This window comes from Protopterus annectens, chromosome 7.part1, assembly GCF_019279795.1.
Source record: "Protopterus annectens isolate FY-2018-M chromosome 7.part1, PAN1.0, whole genome shotgun sequence".
Taxonomy (NCBI): Eukaryota; Metazoa; Chordata; order Ceratodontiformes; family Protopteridae; genus Protopterus; species Protopterus annectens.
The window spans coordinates 480536892-480559433 of NC_056740.1; the positions used below are offsets into that span (position 1 = coordinate 480536892).

Below are 22542 nucleotides of genomic sequence, written 5' to 3' on the forward strand. Positions count from 1 at the left end.
GGTACTGAGGGGTACCCTCTCAATCTTCAGAAGTTAATGCAACTCCTTTTACAGATATTTTATTTTTCTGAATGTCGGGTGGGGGAATCAGACTCCTCAGAAGGGGACTCCTGCAGTCGCGCAGGAGTTTTGACTACCGGGAGGCATAGTGGGGCTAACAGCGAAGAGGGAGCCACAGGGTGGATCCGAGTAAGAGTGCCCACTGTGAGAAGACAAAAATGATCCTCACCATAATTTGGAAGCCATTCCGACCTTAGGTGGATCAGGAATCAAACTTCATGACCAGATCCGCTGTCTCTGAAAAAGGAACCGGACACTAGCAGAGAGAGCATCCCTGAAGTGGAAAAAAGGGAGAAGGCTTCAAGAAGGGGGGATCAGTTCTAATAATAAAGGCTGGGTGAATCTCTGACAGGAAAGCCATGAGACAGCTCCACAGACAGCATTGGAAAAAGCATCAAGTTTGATGCCTCCAAAAATAAGCTCAGCAAGTCTGACTCAAGTACTTCAGATCCTTCGGGTACCAAACTCTGGTATGTGGTCAGTACCAAGGAAACAGACTTCAGACTGGCTTTGAAATCTCCAGTGCAGACATTTACCAGGAGGAGCCAATATGTGAGATACTGGGCCAATCCAATCCAGCCTTGACACTAAATGGGATGGGAGAGCCTCCATCTCCATTTGTGCCTTTGGAATGGTCTGCATCATATCATCCAAATATGCCTAAGATGTACCTCCAAGAAGACTCAAAGTTGAGGGAAGCCAAGAGGGTACATACAAAAAGCTGAGAAGCCTCCATGGAGATTTGCTTGGAACAATGACTCTCTCATCAACGGAGCTGAAGAAAACATCTAGGCTGAGACGAATGCTAACTCAGTCACATGAGGCTTTGGACATGAAGGTTGCTTGTCCTTGGACCTTCTTTTGTGCTGTTCATATCATGTGATTTGTCTTTCAGCCGATCGGTCTATCAGAAAGGGTTTTTAATTTCTCAGTCTCTAAAGTCTCTAAACCATGAGTAACAACCCTTTGACTTCAAGCTTGTTTTTTCCATCTGAAAAAGCACAAGGCACAATCTGCTGAGGATGCTCCACTCCAGACCACAAAACACAACTTGTACATCTTGGGGGTGCAATTTTGTGGCCACATTTCTTGCACTTTTTGAAACCTTTATCATTAACCATGCCAGAATAACTCTGCACACAAGTAAAATGATAAAACATTTCTAGAAAACACAACAAAACAGACACAGTCTGACAAAATGATCTAGACTACTACTAAGCCACTAACACACAAGCCAACACTTGCAGATTAGAAAAACCCAATTACCACAATGGCAAGAAAGCACCACACTGAAATGGGTAAAGTAGGGAACTGACAGACACTAACTAATAATGAAAAAAGGGGGAAGAAAAAATGAAAATAAAGTCAAGACTATACCTCCACAAAAATGGAATTTGATCAGGAGGAGCATTTAAGATTTTGAAAAGCTCAGAAAGGCTCTCAATTCAAATGTTGGCACTTGAAATGCACAGTGCCGACAAGCCAGAGGGTCTGAAAGCACCGAGAAGTGAATTTTAAAAATCGCACTTTTGCTTAAAATCTTTTTTTTGGGGGGGGGGGGTAATCCCCCTCTGCACCCCTTCCCCACAGACTTCTATATACCAACTCTGACACTGCCATACTTCTAAGAAAGGGGAATATTAAGAGAAATGGCATCTCAGACTTACTATATGCAAGTCTGTTCTTTCGGCCAGTCTTTATTTTGGGACTTGCTCTAACAGGTCCTTGCATTTCAAGTGGTTATCGCTCAGAAATACTCACCTGAATACTGAGCAAATAAGAACTAAGGTATCTTCACAAAGAGCACTGTGGGAAAATGCTTCTTAAAGAGACAGGAAGCTAGAGCATTAGTCTGGCCAACTCAGATCCAACACACCTCTGTAGAACCCATTAAGTCGGACCAGATGGAAAACGTGGATCCAGTTGAGTCTAATACAAGACTTTCCCACACAATTAAGAGAATAAAGGTGACATGCAAATGAAAAGTAAAAGGATTACCAGTGCTGCTGATTAGGACCCCACCCCGTTTTGTCCAGCTGCAATCACTTGGTCCATTTTCTTTTACAGGACTGCTGCCAATTCTCAATGTCTCATTATGCACCCCTTAATTTTTATTTTGGTTAAAAAAAAATAAATAAAAAAATCCTTCACACAAAAATCTTTGAACAGATTAAAAGCTACACTCTGCTATATGGCCACCAAGAGAGTTTCAGGAAAACTTTCATTTTTCTTTATCCTTTGTTGACGGAGTTAGTCCCACTAGGCTAGTAGCCTCTCCACAGCAGACCCAAAGTGGTATTGATACTACTACCCTTGTTACTATGACAACTTTATATAGTGGGACCAACACCATTTACTGCAATATGAAAGGCGGTCTTATCACAGGTGGACTGCTTACTGACAAGGGCACTTTAAACAGTCAACCATGTCTTCCTACCAAACGAGCTTAACAAATTCAACTTCAGACAACAGTTTCTTGGTTCAACAGCTAGTTAAAATGCAGTTACATGTTTTTTTTTTTTGACTAGGTCAGTTCTACTAGGCTAATGTCCACTATTCAGGCTAGCTAAGGGACCAGGGAAGCTCCCCTCTTTTTTTTCTAAGTGCTACAGGATTTTTACCACCGCCTCAGGGACATGGGACCTTGGTTTAATATCTCACCCAAAGGATGCACACTCAAAAAGTACAGTTTTGTACCTACCATAAATGTAGATGTTCGAGGATCCCCATTGCTGCAGTCCTTACTATTGGGTGTAGTCCGCTGTCCAGTCGGGCCCAATATACCAGATGGCTGGCGTCGGTCCAGGGCATTAGACTGACGCCAGTACGCCAGGGGGTACTAGCATCATGCGGCGACGTTATATCCTCTCAGTCTTTCGCCCCAGATGTCAGAAGACCCTAAAAGACAAGGCCCAAAATACCTGCACCAAAAATATGTACAATATATACAAAAATATCAGCATGTAACCTCACCTACACAACAGGAGGAACATCTACATTTATGGTAGGTACAAAACTGTACTATGTTCTTCCCCATTGCTGCAGTCCTTACTATTGGGTAGAATCCCAAAGCAGAGGTAAGGGAGGCTGGCAAATCATAAAGAAGCAGGAGCTGACAACATGCCCTGCAAAACAGCTGTGGCAAAACCAGCCCTAGACTTAGAGTAGATAGGAAGGTGATAATGCTTAGAGAAAGTATGCACTGAACTCCAAGTAGCTGCTTGCAAAATATAAATGCTGTTGAAGTGGCAGTAGCCCTAGTGGAATGAGGCCTAATCCCAGCTGGAATCTCCTTGCCATGATGGGAATAACAAAATGCAATGCAAAAGCCAATCCACCTAGAAATAGTTTGTTTTGACACAGGCTTGCCCTGAACTCAAAGCAAAAGAAACAAACAACTGCTGAGACTGCCTAAAATCCTTAGACCTGCTTAAATAATAACGAATTGCCTGTGTACATCTAAAGTGTGCAAAATCTTTTCCCCTTTATTTTGGGGGTCTGCATAAAAAGTAGGCAAATGAATAGTTTGGTTTAAAGCCACACTAGAAACCACCTTAGGCATAAAGGAAGGATTAATGATACCCTATCCTTATGGAAAATCAAAAGGGCTCTACTGCCATAAGGGCCTGCAACTCAGACACCCTTCTTGCAGAAGTAATAGCCAACAGAAAAGCAGTCTTCCATGACAAGTATTTCAATTCAGCAGTAGGCTCAAAAGGTTGTAGAGTAAGTTTTTCCAACACAAAATTGAGATCCCAAGCAGGAGTAGGAGCTCTGGGGTCTTATATTCTTTGCCCTCTAAGAAACTGCTTGAACAAAGGATAAACAATGGTGGGTCACAATCATAGTGAGCTGAAATTGCTGCAGCATGAATCTTAATGGAAGAGAAGGACAAACCTTTGTCCAATAACTCAGTAAGATATTGAAGAGCCACACTCAAATTAGGCTCAGAAATCTCCAAATTCTTTGCTGTACTCCAAAATAAAAATCTCTTCCATTTTTTTTCCTTGTACTAGGTCTTCTAGCTTCCATAATCACATTTAAAACTTGTTGAGGAAGTTGAGACCTGCTGTGTTTCAACACAGAATATGCCAGGCTGTTAGATGAAGAGAGTGAAGCTTGACATTGAGCAGATGACCGTCCTTCTGAGATAACAGATGAGGAATCAGAGGTAAAGGCCATGGAGGCTTCTTTACCAGACTCCGTGTAGTGGGTACCAGTGTTGCCGAGGCCAATCTGGAGCTATCAAAATCATCCTTGGCCTGTCTTGTCTGACCTTTAATAGTACCTTTGGAAGAAGAGGCAGAGGTGGAAAGGCATACACATGAAGGTTTTTCCAACTGAAAGACAGAGCATCCACTTTCCAAGTGATGAAACCCCTTTGTGCAATACTTTGGCAGCTGGTGGTTTAGTGGAGAAGCGAACAGATCTATGTCTGAGTTCCCATGACACTGTCAATTTCTGAAATACATGAAGATCCAGTTTGGATCCATGATTTGTCTGACATCTGCTAAGGAGTTCTGTGCTCCTGGCAGAAACCTTGCCTGAAGAGTTAGTTGCAAGCTTAGCACAGTCTCCCATAAAATCATTGCTTGCCTGCATAGAGGATAAGAATGTGTTCCCCTTGATGTACCACATGACAGTTGTGTTGTCTGTTAGAATCAACACCTGCCCTGGAAGAAGTAACTCCTTGAAAGCCATTAATGCAAACTGGACTGCTAACATCTCCTTCATGTTGATATGTAGATGCTGTAGTCTGGCAGGCCACTTGTCTTGTATCCACTTTCCATTTAGATGAGCTCCCCAAGCAATGTCCGAGGCATCTGTCGTTAAAATCTGACTTCTGGCCGGGTCACAGAGAGTCCCTTGTTTAGGTGAAGGTATTATTTGAATGACAGTGTCCAAATCCTGGCAGTGCTGTGTCCATACATTTTGAGATACCATTGTAGCTTCCTCATATGCAGTTTGGCATTGATGCCATGAACCCTAATGCTTGAAGGACTGTCCGACTGATGAGATAGTTGATGGAAGTAAAGTGATAGATTCTTTTGTTTGTCCGGGGTTAAAAGGCCATCTGGGCTGCTGTATTCAGTCTCACACCCAGAAAGCACATGTCTTGAGAGGGTACTAGACTGGACTTTATTCAGAATACCCTAGGCATCTTAGCACTGCTATAACATATTCCAGATGCTGTAGAAGGTCTTCCTTTTCTTGAGCCAGAATCAGGCAGTCGTCCAAGTAAGGATAGATTTGAATTCCTTGTAGCCTGAAGTAAGCTATCACTGGAGCCAGAACCTTTGTGAATACTCAGAGAACTGATAATGAGAATTTGATACTTCCTGCAACTTAGCCTTATAGGCACATGAAGGTAAGCTTCCTTGAGATCTAAAGTTACCATCCAGTGATCTTTGCCCAGCAGAGGTAAAAGCTGTTGTAACGTCAACATCTTGAACTTGGGAATGTCCAGATAAGTGTTGAGGAGAGATAAATCCAAAATTGGTCTCCACGTGTTCCCCTTCTTTGGTACTAGGAACAGGCGAGAATAAAATCCTAGGCCCCTTTCTGATACAGGGACTGGCTGAATGGCCCCATCTGGAGTAACTGAGAAACTTGCTTGTGAGCCTCTTTTCTTTGTGGAGGAGGAGCGTCTGGCATGCCTTTGAAAGGGGCATTGTATGGAAATAAAACCTGTAACCGTGGTGAATGATATCCAACACCCATCTGTCTTGAGTAATTAAATCCCAATTTTCTTTGAAAAGAGACAGTCTTCCTCCCAAAGGAGCTGCCAGACGAGAATCTACTGGCAGCTGAAAAGGCAGGTCATTGGGTCTGTTTACGAAGGACTGACCCTGCCCTCACCAGAAGTCTGAGCAGGTGAACTCCCTGTTCTAGGCCTAAAGAACCTTGAGCCCTGCCTAGACTGGGAATCATAAGCAGGATATGTCCACCCCTTAGCAGGCCAATTTCTACTAAACTAAAAATCTTTAACAGTTTGCATAGACTTAGCTTTGTCCTCCATTTTCTTTAAAACTGCTTCCACAGACATCAGACTGTAAAGGAGCATCCAAAATCCTTGTCTTAACATGCTCAGCTAAATTCTGATCCCTCAACCAGGCATGCCTAGAACAGAACTAGTGGCAGCCACCCTCGAGGAGGCCTGTACAGCATCAAAACCACATTGCAAAGAATGCTTACCCACTTGTTCAGACACATGAACCAAATCCAGCAACTCTTTACACTCAATACCTTCCAAAGCATCCACCTTAGATTTCAATTGTGAAAGGAGATAATTTTGATATTTTAGCATGTGAAACTGACAATTCAACGCCTCATGGCTAGAGTGGAAAAAGTATACACTTTCTTTCCTAAAATATTCAAAGATCTTGCCTCTTTATTAGTAGGGACAGGATTTTTAACCACAGAGGCCTTAACACCTTTAGGCCCCTGAGAAACAGTTTCGACTCTTAAACAAATACTTATGAGCATAATACCTATCAGGTTTAACAGGAGCAGGAGGCAAAGAGTCAGGGTTCAGGGAAGCCTCTGCAAAACATCTTCCACCACATTCAACACAGGAGGTATAGCTAAGGGCCTATGCTGGGGCAAAACAAGAATTCTTTCCTGGAATCAGAGTAATCCTGGCCTTCCCATTTAAAGTGCTCCCTCATGGAATGCAGAGTCTCTGAAAATGAGAAATCCTCAGGAGGAGAAGCTGTAGGAGTGGAATCATCCACATCAGAATCAGAATAAGGAGGATACTCCTGCAAATCTTCAGAAGACTCAGAAGCCTCTGAACACTGTTCAAAACTATCAAACTCGGTTCCACCCTAGGCCTCTTATCAGGAGGGGGCATAGAACCTCTAATCATAGTAATCAAATCTTCTGCCATTTTAAGCATATGTTTCTTAGGTACAGAACCCGAAATGCTAGGAGAAGCCCCCACTGAAGCTGAACTTGGCCTACCTCTCAAAGAAGTTTTGGCAACAGAAGGAGAGGCTCTAACTACCTTGGGAAGAGAGGGAAGAACAGTTACCTGAGAAGCCCCCTCAGCCAGGCCTACCTCCTGAGAAGGCACATCCTGTAACAGTAAAGTTTCTGCCTGAGACTCCATGGAAATTCCTGGCAAAACCTCTGGCTCCACTGGGCCTTCTAAAGAAGTTCATCAACCCTTTTGTCCTTGCGCTTTTTTGGGGCAAGCGGGCGTCGAGCATCCGGCGGCATTTTATACAGCGCTTCCCAAACCCTAACCTGGCACAGTCTAACCTCCTCTTAATAGTGCGTTTGTTAAACCTAGCACAAGAGCGGCAACCAACAGGCCCTAAACAAGGTATACACAAGGTATGGTAATCCCTATGAGGTATCTGTTTCCCACAAGAAATACAGTTATTCACTTTTTCTGACATCCGGTTAAATACTGAGGCAAGAAAAACCAAAATGTTAACTCTGCTTCGGTCTGAAACTCCGGTTTGAAATATTTCAAAACTGCTTCTGCATCGGACCATGCAAGACTGAGGATATGATCGCCGGTCATGCGATTAGTACCCTGACTACACCCAATAGTAAGGACTGCAGCAATGGGGAACGAAGAACATCTGCAGTACCCCCCCCCCATATGCTGCACTAAAGACAGAACTGGTAGCAACTCTTCTACCCTACACTTACTCAACAATGGTCTACTTAAGATAAGTGCTGGGTCCTCCCTTCTTGTTTTTTAGCAATTTAACTCAAGAACCTCCATTAAATATGGTTATGTATGCAGATGACCTCTTACTAATTTAATCAGGCAAACCCTTATCAGACCTTTAGGTTCATAGGTGTGTTCTACGCTAATGGACCTGGAGCCTTTACAAGCCTAGCCCATGGAAGTGCTGTGGCATCATGCCGCCCGATGTTAGTTCCCAGTGCCTCTATCAAGTAGAGCCACTGTAGTGATCCCTAGGGTAAACTTTTTATTACTCATCCACTCATCAAGATTTCTCTTGAAGAGGGACAGCGAGTTGTTCTGCTGGACATGTATGGGAAGTCTATTCCATAGTACGGTCAGTCTCTGGGTGAGGAACCTGTCCCTCCAGCATGTTCTGTTGATTGTGGTAATGAAGCTAAGGTCTCTGAAGCGTGTGGTGCACGGGGATTGGGATTTCTTTATATGTAGCATTTCTAACAGAGCTGGGTCAGACATGGCTTTGTAAGTCAAGCAGAAATGGTCTCTAAAATAGGCAATACGAGAAGAATAGCTGGAGTCTTTATAAAGTTTGTCTGTGTAGGACGTATTTAATACCTACGATGCTCTTCGCGAGGTACTTCTGTAGCTTCTCCAACTGTTGCAAGAGTCTAGTAAAGTACATGACAAATGGAGCATTATACTCAATGATTGGTCTAATTAGGAACAGTAGAGAGATGATGACCTCTCTTCCTGGATGCAAAACCCTTGGTAATGAGATGTGCCACATAGGACTTTCTGACCACAGTGGCAATGAGGTGGTCGAAGTACAGGTTGCTGTCAACCTGCATCCCCAGATCTCTTTATAATGCATTCAGTGTTCAGTGGGCTCCCATCGATGTGGTAATTAGTGGGAACCGTTTTTACCAAAGAGGATGAGTACACATTTTTTGGCGTTAAACTTAAGGCCATGGTTTCGACACCATTACAAATTCCAATGAAGAATGTCAACAGGATTTTTGTGACAGATTTATATGTAGAGGATAAAACAGATCTTGTATCCCATCAAGCTATTGAGGTCAAACACATGCCACTTTCACAGCTTTTACAATATAAAAATGGACAAGAGGCCTTTAATATTTCCAGAACCCAATCCATCAGATTTACGACTACTTTTGGGAGTAATTCATCTTCGTTTAGGGAGATAGTTAATAATCATTGGGAAATATTATGGGCACATGAATTTCTGTCAGATATCCTACCTGAAAAATGTGCCTTCTCGTATCGCAGGGGTCAGACGATTAATTCATATTTGACACATTACAAGAAACTTAATCCAACATCCATACAAAACTACTTTATTTGGGGACCCATTGATTGGTTCGTTCCCTTGTGGTCATTGTAGTGCATGTAGGCATATGGCCAAGAGCATGGAATTCACCAGTGCCAATACTTCACGGATATTTCAGATTAGGGTGTTTGGTAATTGTAGCACAGACTGAGTAGTATATCTAGCCACTTGCACGTGCTTTTCATTTTATGTGGGTCAAACCTCTAGACCACTGAGATTTCGAATTAGTGAACACCTTAGTGCCATTAGAACAAAGAAATTAGCAAATGCTTTATATAAACATACTTTGACTCATAAAACAGCACAATTTCAATTTGTCATTATTGATAAGATTCAGATGCCTAGGATTTCTAAAGCAGGTTGGCATGATAAGCTTAATATGGAATCCTTATGGATCACCAGATTGGGTGTTCTGTTCAAACCTGGTCTAAATGAATGTTAAATGTGTATCTAATAGCTACTCATGCTGACTATATTTTGCATTTGATCTATTGAGCTTAACCTTATACATGACTTTGATGTGTATGTTTATTTTATTGCTTTGATATTTTGATACATGATTCATTACATTTTTTGAGTTTCTATTGAATTTTGTGCATACACCTTTAAAAATTTTCAGAATTTAAGGAATATTAGGATGCACCATTTCTTAAACATTTTTTCTCTGCACTAAAGAAGGCCGGTTTGCAATGCTTCGTTTTATTTTGCCACAATAAAGATAGTTTTCTGCTTGCCTTTAACCTTGTGCTAGCTCGTTTTGTGTGATTTGACTTTATTTTGATTGAGCCGTGCACTGGATCCACCATGCGTGACTTTGATTTGCTCTATCATGGTTTCGACACCACCCATTGGTCTCAGTGAGGCCTTTCTATATAGGATGTCTGCATCACTTGGGGAGTTAATAATGGCTCCCAGCTTGCAGTCGTCTGTGAACTTGGTCAGCCAGAGTCCCTTTGTGTTGGCCTGGACTTCTGAGAAGTAGATGCCAAACAAGAGAGGACAGTACCGATCCATGTGGGACTCCACTTGTGACTGGTAGGCAGTCTGAGTCCGCTACCTTCACATTGTGTGTTCTATCTGTGAGCCAATTCACAACCCACCTAATGATACAGGGGTTGATGCCTAGTCTGGTGAGTTTATCAATAATTCACGAGTGAAGAATGGCATCAAAGGCCTTGGCCAGATCAAGGTATGCTGTATGCACTGCCTTACCTTCATCTACAACCCTGGTGACTTGACTCAAAGAAGTCAACCAGGTGGAGCAGGCATGATCTCCCTTTCACAAAGCCAAACTGTGTAGGGTCTAGAGTTTGGAGATTTCCTATTAACCTATGTTAATCAGGTCCATGATGGTGCGCTCCATAGCTTTACATATCAGACTAGTCAGGCTAATGGGGCGATTCCCAGGGTCTGTAATCACTCCCCCTTTATGGAGAGGGATGACTGCAGCAGTACGCCATTCAGTTAGGACAAAGCCTGAGGCGAGGCTGCGACTGAACAGGGCACACAGAAGTAGTGCCAGCTTGCTTTGTAGTTCATGTAGAACACAGCCAGGGATATTAACGAGTCCCATGGAATCTGTATTCTTGCTTTTGGAAAATGCAGTTTTAACCGGTGCTGCAGTAATGCTGGGTTGCCTGGCATTCTTCCGGTATTGTGATTGGTCCTGGGGAGGGGGATAAAGTTTGCACTGAATCTGTCAGCCAGTATGCTGGAAATATCTGTTGGCTCAGTATAGAAGATGCCATTGTATAGTAACTCGGAGCAAATCTGGGTATTGTTGTGGAGGTTTTTGTTAATAGAAGGTTTTGTGATTGGTTTTAGTGTCTGCCACAATTCTGCCTTCATAGCTGGCTTGAGGAGGGATCTCAACTTTGAGACTAATAAGGGAGTTTTTCCAGTCTTGGAACTTGTACCTTTTTCTGCAACAGTTTCTTCCTTCTGTTGCAGAGTTAATTAATGACAGGGGACCACCAGATTGGCTTCCTTTTTTTGGAAGAGCACGTCTTAGTTCTGTTTGGTATGGCTAGTTCCATGCATTTATGTACATGTTTGTAAAGTGCAATGGCGTGTGATTCGGCAATCATGCAGCTATTTTTCATTGGCATGGGTGTCGTGAACTTAGCCACCTCTGTCTTAAGCTGACTTTGGGCTCCTAAAGAGAAGTTTTTCAAGGTGGTTACCTTTGCGGGGGGTGTGGGTGAGATGTGGATTTCCATGGTGATTTATGGTCGGATCTGACCATGGAGGGCTTGACTATTGGTGTAGAGCAGTCGCCCATTTTAGTAATAACCAGGTCAAGGATGTTGCTTTCCTCTAGTGGGGGTCAGAATGAGCTGGTCCACAGCATTGGAAATTATGAATTCCGGCAAGCATTGGTGCTTAGTTTTCCCAGTTGATGTAGGGGTAGTTGAAGTCTCCTAGTATGAGAGTGTTGGGTTGGACTTTGACAAGATTCCAGGGTGCTTAGGAATATGGAATGAGAGTCTAGGGACATGGGTGGGGACCTATAGCAGGTTATGACCTGGATCACCGTCTTACTCAATATGTTAGTTGTACCTGAAGTATCTCAGATGCGTTATGCTGGGCTACTAGTCTGGAGGTGTGCATATCCTTTATGAATATGAAGACATCACCGGCTTTGGAGCTTCGGTCCATGTTTTGGAGCCAAAAGGTGTGGAATGAGTTATAGCCTGGTAGCACAGGGCTGCTTTCTGCCGCTTTAAACCAAGTCTCCATTACAAGGATACTGATGTTTTCCATTTTGAGGAGTTCTTCGAGCAAGTGCATCTTGAGACAAACTTCTAGCTTTGAGCAGCATGACCCTCATACTGCATTTATAGCTGGTATACTGGTAATTCGGTCTTTGGAACACTGCCTAAAAAGCCACTATACAGGCTGCAAGAGCCTTAGCCAGTACCCGGAAACCCAGGGGTGACAGATGCAGGCTGTCTCTGGCAAATCATCGAGGTCTGTCAATCATGTAATCCCAAGCAGACAGATACTGGATCCCCTTAGAATGACACCAGAAGCTTAGCCAATTTGAAGTCAATCATTTTTTTGTTTGTACTGCGGTATCATTCTGGGTGACAGTAAGATACTGCTCAGGGCTAGTGTCATACCTGCCGGGGCCACATAATCCAAGAGCTCCACAAGGTCTCTTCATGTAGTCCAGGGAGGTGAATCTCGGGTCTTTCACACCCACATGGACAGAGAGTCATACTTGCACTTGTTGTGAAGTGACCAGAGTGCCCGAGTTGTGTGTCGGATTCTGGCATCTGATAAGACAGTTGACTGTTACCTTCTCCTTATTCAACCTAGTGAGGGGGACATCTGTGCGCCTCACTATCGAGTCACCTATGATTAGGTGCATTGGGCAAGGTGTTTAGCCTTAGGGGCTTAAGTTGAGATGCATACCGTGGAGGTGAGCTGCATCTCCTGCGGTTTGTGCTGTGTTGTGGTGGTAGAGTACATTTCTGTCTTGGAGGTCTCTGCTGTTTGTGTAAATTTCTATTGAGAGCCTCCGCGAAGGTGAATGTGTGGTTTGTGTTTTTATGTGACAGCTGTGATGGTGTGTGTTCTGGACGGCTGTGTGTTCCATGTGGTGTGGTGCAGGTGTTGACCTTCTCCTTTTGACCAGCGAGTCCAGTCTTGGCTGGAGAGTGCATAACTTCCAATTTGGCGATAAAAGTGCATCTCTCACAAGTTTGAGTGTTGGGAGGTAAGAGGAGAGGATTGTCTGTGTACACGTGGCAGTTGCTACACTGCCTCAGAAGGCCCAAGTGCACCCGGTTTAAAGGAGAAAGCACAGGGAACTGCCCTATCATGGCAACAGGGCTGGTCATAACTACTAGAGCTACTTCCGTGAAGAACTAGTGCTGATAGGTTTACTACAATAATTGTTAAAAAGCCTGTTGAAGTGCAAAGCGATTAAGCTATCTGAAGTGCAAGAGAGAAAAAGAACTAGCAAGATCTAAGGGAAAATATGAAGAGCAGACACTGGCACCAGTAATAGTTACTCAGCTTAGACAAGTGTAAACCGGCACAAAAACGGGCTTTTAAACCAGAACGTTGAAAGGGATGGAAAAACTGCAAATTCTGGGCCAGAAACCACTCCTCTTGTGGTAGACAGGCTACCTAGTGCTTACCACTCTGGTAGACAGGCTACCTAGTGCTTACCACTCCCACTGCTACGATAGAAGGCTCCCCTCCCACACAGAAAAACTTGAAGGGGGGGCTCAGAAGCTTAGAAACAGTCCTGGTTACAGCAAATCTATATCAGGACTAAACAAGTTACAGGAAAGGCAGGAAACAAGCTTTGAACTTTTTGTTTTTAAAGAAAAACTGTTAAAACAGCAGTAAAAAATTCAAATGCAGTGCAAGCGAACAAACGAGTGTGTAGCAATATTAAAGCAAATACAGTTTAAATAAATGCAATTAAATTAAAACGACTAATCACGTGCAGAAAGCAGTAAATTAGGAAAAAAAGTAAATTGGAGCCACGCAGAGTATCAGAAAACAATGGCACCAAATATAGAAATAATTCAGTCAAGCAAAAATTAAGACAGTGCAGAACTCTGAACAGTTAAAATGGGCCAAAAATATACTTATCAGCTCTACATTTCCAGATTATTTGAGAAACACAGTCAGAACACAAGAAGGTACTAGAAATGGTATGCAGGACTTTATGGAGAGAAGGTTTTAAGGGTTTGTCCTCTAGTGTAGACCACAAGAACCTTCTTAAATGTAAAGTAACTCGTCTGAAGCACAAGTGCTAAGACCAACGCTTATAATGCTTAGAATGACAGATAAATTTAATTAGACTACTAACAAGCAGTATTAAATGCAGCAAAACAAAAGCACTCAAACACTTTAGAGCACACAGCAAAAATAAGGTGAACACAATAAAAGTAAAAGCAGACTAAGTGTATTTTTTTAATTTTTAGTGGAGAGGGAGGAAACAGAAGTGTTCAAAGTCAAAGAAGCAAGGGGGTAGTCCTGCCCAAATAATCTCACTGCACTATGTTGAGTGATCAAATGAGACTGGACTGGGAGCAGTAACCAAGATCAGACTTACAGCAGGGGCAGGCAAATCCAAAGCCAACAAGTTAAAGACAAGAACACTTAGGAGTGGGGGCAGTGCAGATAAGAAGAGGAGACAAACTATATAGCAAATACATAAAGCAAATATATAAATACAGCATAGTGCAAACTGACTAGCAAAAAGTGCATTTATCAGTTTGGAATATCAGACGGGAAAAGATTCCAACTCTGCTCACAGTCAAGAGAATTTAGTTCTCTACTACATCAGCTCTGCACAATTTCACAGAAATGCCAGATACAACATAAACACTCAGATGTCTGTTAAGTGGTCTGCGAAAGCTATTAATAAAATCAAAAAAGTCAGCATCATTGTATTCAAAGCCACAAAACATAAGAGCAATTCCACCTATTACAATACTAAAAAAATATGAAAAATTCCCAAAAAACATTTGGGCATAGCTAGACTTATGAAACTTTCAAGCACTAAAAGTGTGGGAAATAAAATATTAGCTAGGGTGAGGCTTTTGTATAAAATTTCTCATTTCCTATTGCCTGCTGCAAGGAAATCTATATAGTTAGGAAATGTATTTATTCCTAATCTAAAATACAGCCTTCCATTACTCTCACTTTTGATCAGATACAAACATTTACTGCAGAACAGGGTAAAATATTGAAATCTGCACTGTCGACAGACCAATTTTACAACTCCATCCTCAAAGGTAGCTGGCCATCTCCCAGTGCAAAATACAGCCAACTCCATTTAACACTGAATTGCTAATGACCATCTCTCAAGTCAAAGCTGCAAATCAAAAGGACTCAGAGAGCCTTAACTACTTTTAATTTACACCTAGACTCAAGCTACTAACAAGGGAAGGTAACTTTTTCTAACCTAGCCACTTTAACTGTCCGAGTCTCTCCATTTTCAGTTTAGGTTTCCTTTCGAGGTCTACTTTTTCCTTCTACAGTGGGAACTAGTCAAACATGTTTGGTGGTTAGGTGAGCAGGTGTCAGGATTCTTTAATGTTCACAACCTACCATGTCATCATGTCAAGCCATACATACACACAAAGCAAATTCAATTAAAATGCCAAATGCCAAAACAAAGGACTTAAAACTCTTGATATTCGTATGGAAGAAAGAGGCGATGCCTCCTCCACCCATTCAGTTATGAGCTTGTGCCTTTTTCATGGGGGGGGGGGGCAGCACTCAACGTTGCCAGAAAACTAGCATCCACCTGCAGACAATATAAGTGTACTGTACAAATGTTTCTTACAATTAACATCTGCACTCTTTCCATTCTTTCCACCAGACACTGTAACAAGAGTGCTTATATCACACCTGGCTGACACCCTTGCACCACTCGGTACATCTAGTCCTGAACAGACAGTGAAGAATGTTAGCAGTAGTTAGTGTATCTGCCTGTACAACTACTTCACCAGAGTCGGTTTCACGATAACCATATGGCCTTACATCATGTTCATCTGCATTCAGCGAAAGCCCTCTCAGCATAATGGTCTTGCTCTCTGTTTCATCGCCAAGATCTTCACTGCGATAATCATGGTCCTGGTACTCTCCATCAGAGTGGTAACTGTCATCGGATTTATCACTGCCTCTTCTGTCATGATGCCTCTGTAAAAAGACAAGAAAGAGTCTTGTCACTGAAAACGGAATTTTAAATTACAGCAACTACAAATTCGAACAAGGCTGCTGTACACTCCGAATAACTACACCCACAGTACCTAGCCTACATCTACAACACAAACAAAATGTCAAGAGTAGTCTCCGAATGCACGTATACAATAGTCTTATAATCTACAAACATTTCTCTCACTCTTCAGGAAAGAGAATTTGTTTTCAAATCAAAACCAACGCACCCTTTCTTCCACAGACGTAAAAGAAGTTATGTAACTCACCATAACGTTCAATCTGAGTAGGTAACTTCATTTGTCAGCAACCTGTGGGTATCGGATCCGAATTGGATCCGAGTCGGCAGCTTTATTCAGCTAAGATCCAAGCTCCTCCCCCTTACCCATAACCCCCTGCCATCCTTCTCTGTCCTCAGATAGAGTTTGCTTAGCATTATAGAATACTACAACCAAAGGATCAACTAAACATCCTAACCTGATGTCATCTGATACAGGGAGCACAAAGATCCTAAAAAGGATGAACTACAGGTTAGGGGGATGGAGGGGGAGGGTTGGTTGCTGACAAATGAAGTTACCTACTCAGATGGAACGTTACAGTGAGTACATAACTTCTTTATCTGAAGTATTTAACTTCATTTGTTCATCAACCTGTGGGACAGAGTCCCCAGCTACCAAAAAACTTGTGAGGTCCTCATGGAAGAATATTCCGGAGCACAACAAAGCCAAAGGACACCCTCCCTATGGAAATTATATCCAGCTTGTAATGGGTAATAAAGGTATGGGATGAAGTCCAAGTGGCTGCTGAACAAATGATGTCCAAAGACACCCTGGAACAAAAGGCAGCAGAAGTGGAAACAGAGTAGAATGGGCGTGAACTCCGACAGGTTCTGGTCGGCCAGAACTCTTGTATGCAAGTAGTATACATTGTGAAAACCATCTGGATAATGTAGCTTTTGACACAGGTTTACCCAAAAAGCGTTTAGCAAAGGATACAAGGAGTTGCTCAGATTTCCTATGATCAGCAGTCCTGTGTAAAAAGAACCTCAATTGTCTGTGCACGTCCAAAGAATGTAATTTGTATTCACCTTTGTTTTGATAATTTGGGGGAAAAAAAAAACTGATTAATGTTGGACTCAGAGGCGACTTTCGGTAAGGGGGGATTGGTCCTGAGGGAAACTATCTTTATGAAAGACCAGATATGGAGGTTTGGTGCAAAGGACTTGAAGCTCCGAAACCCTTCGAGCCGAAGTGATGGCAAGGAGAAAGACCGTTTTCAAAGATAAATATTTTAGATCCACCGAAGCTGCAGGTTCAAAAGGAGGGCCAGTAAGAGCCTGAAGAACAAGGGTTAAATCCCACGGAGAGACTGCATTCTTAACAGGAAAGTACCTTTTACGAAAGTCTTGCAGATCTTGGAAGAAGCTAAAGAACCAAGATCACTTCCCACATGAAAGTGTGAAATTGCTGCTAATTGGACTTAGACGGTGGAGAAGCTGGCACCTTGATCAAATAAGTATGACAAAAACTCTAATACAGCTGGTATCGGGGCTGTAAAGGGATCCAAATGTCTATGTTCCTCCCAGATCGGAAAAACGTTTTCATTTGCTCTTATAGACCTTTCTAGTAGGTGGTTTATGAGCGGCTACTAAAATAGCTTTAACGGAAGAGGAGATACCGCGAGTCCTAGCTATGATTGGAACTGGATCAACCAAGCTGTGAGCTTGAGATTGTCCAGGTTTGGAGTTGTCAACCCCAGGGGGTGAGAAATCAGATCCGGAGTGGGATCCAAAAACCATGGAAGATTGACCAGATGAGACCATAGGCAAGGGAACCACGTGTGACGAGGCCAGAATGGGGCTATGAGGATCACTCTGCTCCCCAACAGACGAGCTTTCTGCAAGAATTTTACCATGACGGGAAGAGGTGGATAAGCATAAAGTAGACCAGATGGCCAAACATGGACTAGAGCGTCTCTGGGGGATTCCCCTGGTGGAGGAAGTAGAGCGAAGTACTCGCTGCATTTTGCGTTCGAAGGCGACGCAAATAGATTGCAGCAAGGTTGACCCCCTTGAGGAAGATCTGCTTCGCTACTCTCGGGTTCAGAGACCACTCGTAAGGTGAGAGGATGGTTCGACTCAGCCTGTCTGCCAAAATATTGGACCAACCTGGAATGTGCGTTGCTATGAGAAAGCGGGTGGTGGCGATCACCCATTCCCAAACTCTCATGGCCTCTCGACACAGCGAATAGGATCTGGTTCCCCCCTGTTTGTTGATATACCAGACTACTGACATGTTGCCTGATTGAATCGCAACTGTCCCTAAGGAAAGAAGGGCCTGGAGTGCTTGCAACGCTAAAAGCACCGCCCTCATCTCTAGGACAGTGATGTGCAACAAGGTCTCAGAGTGTGTCCACGTGCCTTGGAAGGTTCTGCCCATGCAGTGCCCCCCCCCCACCCGAGGCAAGAAGCATCCATGGTCACTGTGGCTTGGGGTGGGGCCACACAGAAGGGGCACCCTTCCCGGAAATCCGAGGATTGGATCCACCAGAATAGGGACCTCCTGCAAACCTTGCTGAGGGAGATAGGTTGGAAGGGTGGCCTAATGGTTAAGGCGTTTGCCTTATAAACACAAGGTGCAGGGTTTGAGTCTCACAAGGGATAACTGGCAAGGCTTAAAATGGCTCGCAAGGGCAGTTAGCCTAGTATTAATCTATGAACCTAATCTAATCTATGTACTTAGCGATGTTGCAGGATGGACCACTGAACCTGCAAGGTCCATTGCAGGAACCTCATGTTTAGACAAGCTAGAGGTGACAGACTGATGGCTGCAGCCATGGAACCTAGCACCCTCAGGACCAATTCTGCTGGAGGAGCCGGGGATTGTAAGAGGGCCATCACGTGGAATGTCAAAGTTCGAAGCCTGTCCGAAGTTAGGAAGGCCCTCAACAGGTTTGTATCTAGCCTGGCCCCTATGAAATCTAAGGTTTGAGTTGGTTGAAGGGATGACTTCTTGAGATTGATTGAAATTCCCAGATGAGAGGCCAAGTGAAGGAAGTAATTCCTGGCTGAACAGAGTAGATGCCTGGGGGGGCAGTCAGAAGCCAGTAGTCTAGGTACGGAAAGACCTTTATTCCCTGAAGCCTCAGGTGGGCCACTACAACTGCCACCACTCTGGTGAACACCCTGGGGGCTGTGGTGAGACCAAAGGAAAGGACCCTGAACGGATAGTGGCTGGCTCCCAGCCGGAAGCTAAGAAACCTTCTGGATCAACTTGTCCATCAAAATGTGGTAGTACGAATCCTTGAGGTCTATAGAGCACATCCAGTCGTTCTCCTGCAGGAGTGGGAGAATGGATTGAATGGTGACCATCCGGAACTTTTCTTTGGCAACAGACAGGTTTAGAGTGGACAGGTCGAGGATGGGTCTTAAGTCCCCCGTCTTTTTGGCACCAGAAAGAACCTGAAGTAGAAGCATTGATCTTGGGGGACGGGATGGATTGCTCTTTTTTCTAGCAGCTGCTTTATTTCTATGGCTGCTGCCTCCCTTTGATTGGGTGGGACACCGGGGAGGCTCCGGGGTCTGAGAGGGAGATACAGAAAGGGGATAGTGGAACCTCTGGATAGGATTCAAAGCACCCAGTGATCCGTTGTAATGGGCACCCAAACTGCTAGGCGCCTCGAGAAACGCCCGACTGCCTCCAGAGTGGGGCAGTTGGGTAACCCCTCAGGGCTGCTGCGCGGGCCGATCCGAAAAGGGTTCTCTCAACCTGAAATTCTACGGTCACCCTCTGCCTCTGGGCTGGTGTCCACCCTGTCCTCTGCCTCTGAAGGATGAGGGATCCGGAGGAAACGGGACTGTTGAGATTTCCGGAACCACATCTTCTTCTGTCCCCTTTGGTTCCTGGGGAAGGAGCTCTGGGGAGCCGAGAAGCGGAGCCCGAAGGCAAACAACGCTTTCCCATCTTTCTCACTCTGGACCAGCGTGTCGCGGACGGTCTTGCCAAACAGTGAACAGCCGTCAAAAAGGTCATTTGCGAAGGACGCCTTGAAGGGTTCCACAAAATCGCAGAGACTGAGCCAAGCATGCCGGCGTAAGACAATGCCCGCTCCACTAGCTCTAGCGGCTCCTTCCGTGGCATAGGAAAGAAGCCGCATAGAAGTGTTCAAAATGGACTTAAAAGTGGCCATTCTAGCAGAGAATGATTTATCCTCGGCAGTCATGGACTCTGGGGGCGTCCCTGCGTATTCTTTGATGAGATCCCGCTGGAGTCGTATCACATGTGCCATATAGTTCAGTGACCTTACTGAGAAGATGGCTGAAGCGAACATCTGCTTCCCTATGCAGTCCATCGTCCGAGACTCCTTGTCGGGAGGGTGGACCGAGGAACTCTCCTGGGCAAGTTCCTTCTTGGTGGCAGCCGCCACCAACATGGCATCTACTGCAGCACCCTTGCTCCAAACAGTCTTGACGGGTGGACAGAATTTTGTCTGGTCTCTGGTATGGGCTCCACAGTGTCCGGTTTCTTCCATGTCCTGGTAGTGATCAGATCTACCAGCGGATCAGCAGGAGAGGACACCCAAAAGGTAGATGGGCCTGCGTCAAACGCCTCAAGAAAAACTCAGAGGAAGGTTTTTGGCCTGACCACCCTCCTCTAATACGAAGCATTTCCATAATGTCTCCGAAGGAGACGTCCTCGGGGGGGTGACCTTGGGGAACCTTCCCCTAAGTCTGTGTCCTCTGTCAGGGACTCGTGCCTCCTCTTCCACTTACGGTGGTGAGGAACCTCCTCGGGGGGGCTGTCCGAGGATGCCTCACCCACCACATCCTGTTCCTCTATGGGAACTAACTAGGACGTAGGCGCAGGCTGTCCCTCGGGCCGGGTGATGGAAGGTAAGCCCGTCTGAGAAGGAGTGATGGGTGGAACCGCAGCAGGAGCCTGGGGTCTTGAGTCCCTCGATAAGAACCTCTACACAACATCGAGCGCCGAAGGAGAACTGCTCTCTCCAAGATCAGAGAGCAGTCCCTTCAGATACGAGGTGCAGTACGAGCCGATGTAATCGAATTTGAAGGGCCAGTATGCTCCGACCAAGACAGAGCCGAAGACAAACTGACACCTCCGGATCCGAAGCACAGCTCATGGCTCCGAGAGCTCGGATCCGAAAATGGACCCGATAAACTTGAGGGTGAGTTCGGAGCAAAAGTATGGAGTACTATCGGCGGCAAGCCTCCTCCAGCTCCGATGCTGCCTAGTTCGACTGCTCTGAACCCCGGCAGTGGCTCAAGAGAAGGAGCAATTGGGGCGAAAAATGCGCTTGAGCTCCCCCCTTCTAAAGGGGGGGGGCAGGAGCACTGCCACCTGCAGTTGGGCCTGGAGAAACCTACGAATCATCCGGTCCATATCTGCATCTGACAAACTTCGGGTCGATCTAGATTAGGACAAGGCAGGCCTGGAGTGCCTCCTCGAAGGCGACAGAGTCTCCTCCTCCGGCACCGGGGAAAAGCGAGGTGAATGGAGCCGGGAAGGAGAAGGCCCAGACGCCCTAGGAGAGGCTAACTGTTTAGCTGACTGAGCCGAAGAGGAAGCTTCAGCCCGCTGCTTGTGCTGCTTCTTCCTTTTCTCCCTCCAAGATTCCCTCTGCTCCTGAGCCACGGTGGGAGGGCAAGTCCTGGCCAAAGGAGCAGGGATGGAAGGTGGGACCGCTGCGGTAGCAGATGGAGCCGGCAAGAGAGAAGAGGACGAAGCAGAGTCCGGGGGCAGAAGTCACGCCAGAATCAGCTTCGACCTCCTGTCCCTCAAAGCCCGGGGGTTGAAGGCAGCCCAAAGAGAGATGGTCAACCCCAAGGCAGATAACACACAGTGTGGCCATCCGCTGGGGATAGCTTATGGCCACACTAGGTGCATTTGGAAAAGAACATTTTAGGGGCCTCAGCCATGGTAATAAAATAGGCCCAACCTGCACACACCTTCACACACACGGGGAAGAGGGAACACTAGAATAACTAAAAAAAATTAGAAATTTTACCAACAAGACTAACAAATTAACTAAAAAAGGGAAACACTCACTCGTCTAAAGATTAAACTAAAAAAATCTAGATAAAACAGGCAATATTTTTGAAAAACTCACCAAACCCTACGCCTGGAACTCGTTCTAGGTGCTTGACTAAGCCGCGGCAAACGAGATCTGTGGACAGAGAAGGATGGCAGGGGGTTATGGATAAGGGGGAGGAGCTTGGAGCCCGGATCTTAGATGAATAAAACTGGCAGCTCGGATCCGATACCCACAGGTTGATGAACAAATGAAGTTAACTACTTCAGATTTACTAGTTTCCTTCGTTGCAAGCACATTTCAGTGTCAGAATGTGTACACTGTCTCCTGTTCTGCTACTATGCAGAGTTTCTCAACTTAATGGAAAATATTCATGAGATTTCTTTCTACCATGAAGTGCAGCGACTCTGCAGCTAATTAGTCTGTTGACATAGCTGGAACTCCCAGTATGGGACTGATGCTGTGTGTGTAAGCAAATTAATTTAAATGCAGTTGTAACCACTTCCACATCGTGCATTCCACCAAATTCTAAACTACATAAATAAATTTTATATATATATATATATATATATATATATATCTATATCTATATATCTATATATATATATATATATATATATATACACACATACATATACCTATATCTATATCTATCTATATCTATATCTATATATCTATATCTATATATCTCTATCTATATATATCTATCTATATATACCTATCTATATATATCTAT

At 44.4% G+C, this 22542-nt stretch overlaps 1 protein-coding gene across 1 annotated transcript in view; it reads right to left on the reverse strand.

Moving 5' to 3' along the window:
* The window catches only part of LOC122807832 (RNA-binding protein 5-like), a 1001232-nt gene that overhangs the window by 853686 nt on the left and 125004 nt on the right, over positions 1–22542 (reverse strand). The window contains exon 3 of the mRNA XM_044078931.1: positions 15585–15743. Within this exon, the coding sequence (XP_043934866.1) occupies positions 15585–15743 (159 nt within the window). The remainder of the gene's footprint in view (positions 1–15584; positions 15744–22542) is intronic.